This window comes from Orycteropus afer, unplaced genomic scaffold, assembly GCF_000298275.1.
Source record: "Orycteropus afer afer isolate SDZICR_OR568_19922 unplaced genomic scaffold, OryAfe1.0 scaffold00086, whole genome shotgun sequence".
Classification (NCBI taxonomy): Eukaryota; Metazoa; Chordata; class Mammalia; order Tubulidentata; family Orycteropodidae; genus Orycteropus; species Orycteropus afer.
Window position 1 is genome coordinate 1,054,720 of NW_006921673.1, and position 1,504 is coordinate 1,056,223.

Consider the following 1,504-nt stretch of genomic DNA (forward strand, 5'->3'; position numbering starts at 1 on the left):
ACCAAGAGTTTGGTCTAGCAAAATTTTGGCTTATAAGATAATGTCACTGGGAACCATTGAGGCCTAGCAGTATTTTAAGGTAGCGAGCTTTCTGGAGTCATCCCAAAAGTTGTGTTTAATCTCTGAATTTCTCTTTGTACTTGGCACAATTTCTTGCTCATTGTGAGCCTATCAGCTGGATATTTGCAGTATTTCTGTTACTGGTTTTGGGACCTGCCACATCACAGAGTCTTGATGTGATCAAAAAAAACTTTTTTTCATGTGATGGTACTTTGTTTTCATACAGCACCTTTATCTAATGCTCTGTTGTAGACACGAGTTTACACTTTAAATCAGACAATAAAATTCCATTCTTTTCTTAGATTCCAGCTCCAAAGAGAGGAGAAATAGTAAGACAGATTGGTGATGCCTTGCGGGAGAAGATCCAAATGCTAGGAAACTTGGTAAAGTATTTTAACAGTAAATATATATTCCTTTGAATGGAGAATAAGTACATTGTGCATTTCTGCATATAACACTGTGATTTTTAAGAAAAGCAATTTCTAAATTTCAAAACTCTTTCTCTAGTGGAAAGATTAACCAAGTAGACAGGAAAAAAAAGTACAGGCAAGTCTTGGGTTTTTAAATTCTTCAGAAACATAGGAACAGACCATCTGCATTTTATTACCTTCACAAAAGTGATGTAAAACATGTTTTTCCTTTTTTTTTTTTTCAATTTAATGTTCAGAACATAAATTCTGTTGCAATAATGCTGTTTGGCTTCTTATAATTTTAGGTGTCTTTGGAGATGGGGAAAATCTTAGTAGAAGGTGTGGGAGAAGTTCAAGAGTATGTGGATATTTGTGATTATGCTGTTGGTTTATCACGGATGATTGGAGGACCCATCTTGCCTTCTGAAAGTAAGGAATAAAATCACTTAAGCTAAGAATTTTGTACTCTTAGTACAAAAATTTCTAAGTATGAATACTTTGCAACAGAAGAATTGTAAATTGTTTATAAATATATGAAAATATGTTTAATCTCACTAATAAGCAGTGCAAATTAAAACGGGTAAAAATGTATTAAAAAACTTATTTTCTTTTAAAGATGAAACTAAGTAGTGGCAAGTAAATAGATGGGCAGACATTTTATAGGCACTGTTGGCAATTTGGAACCCAAGGAGGGGTTGCTATGAGTCAGGTCCAACTCGATGACAAACAACAACAACAACAACAACAAGTTGGCAATTCAGTGTTCTGAATCAGTACAACCCATTTGGAAAAAACTTTGGAATATACTGAAAAAACCTTAAATTTAATTATTACCCTTTGATTATAATGTAAGGCCACTTTCCAGAATCTAATTTAAATAAACATCTGAAATGTGACAAAGGTTTAAGTATAAAGAAATTCTTAAATGTCACATAGTAAGGGAAAGGTTAAGTTAATTTTGGTAGACTTGAAATATCTTAAAAATCATGTTTATGAAGATTCCCTTTAAACCTCACACTTGCTTTTTTTTTTTT

The 1,504-nt window shown here is 32.6% G+C and overlaps 1 protein-coding gene across 1 annotated transcript in view; it reads left to right on the forward strand.

Moving 5' to 3' along the window:
• The window catches only part of ALDH7A1 (aldehyde dehydrogenase 7 family member A1), an 83,611-nt gene that overhangs the window by 18,904 nt on the left and 63,203 nt on the right, over positions 1 to 1,504 (forward strand). Inside the window, exons 4-5 of the mRNA XM_007942216.2 lie at positions 363 to 443; positions 776 to 899. Of these exons, the coding sequence (XP_007940407.1) occupies positions 363 to 443; positions 776 to 899 (205 nt within the window). The remainder of the gene's footprint in view (positions 1 to 362; positions 444 to 775; positions 900 to 1,504) is intronic.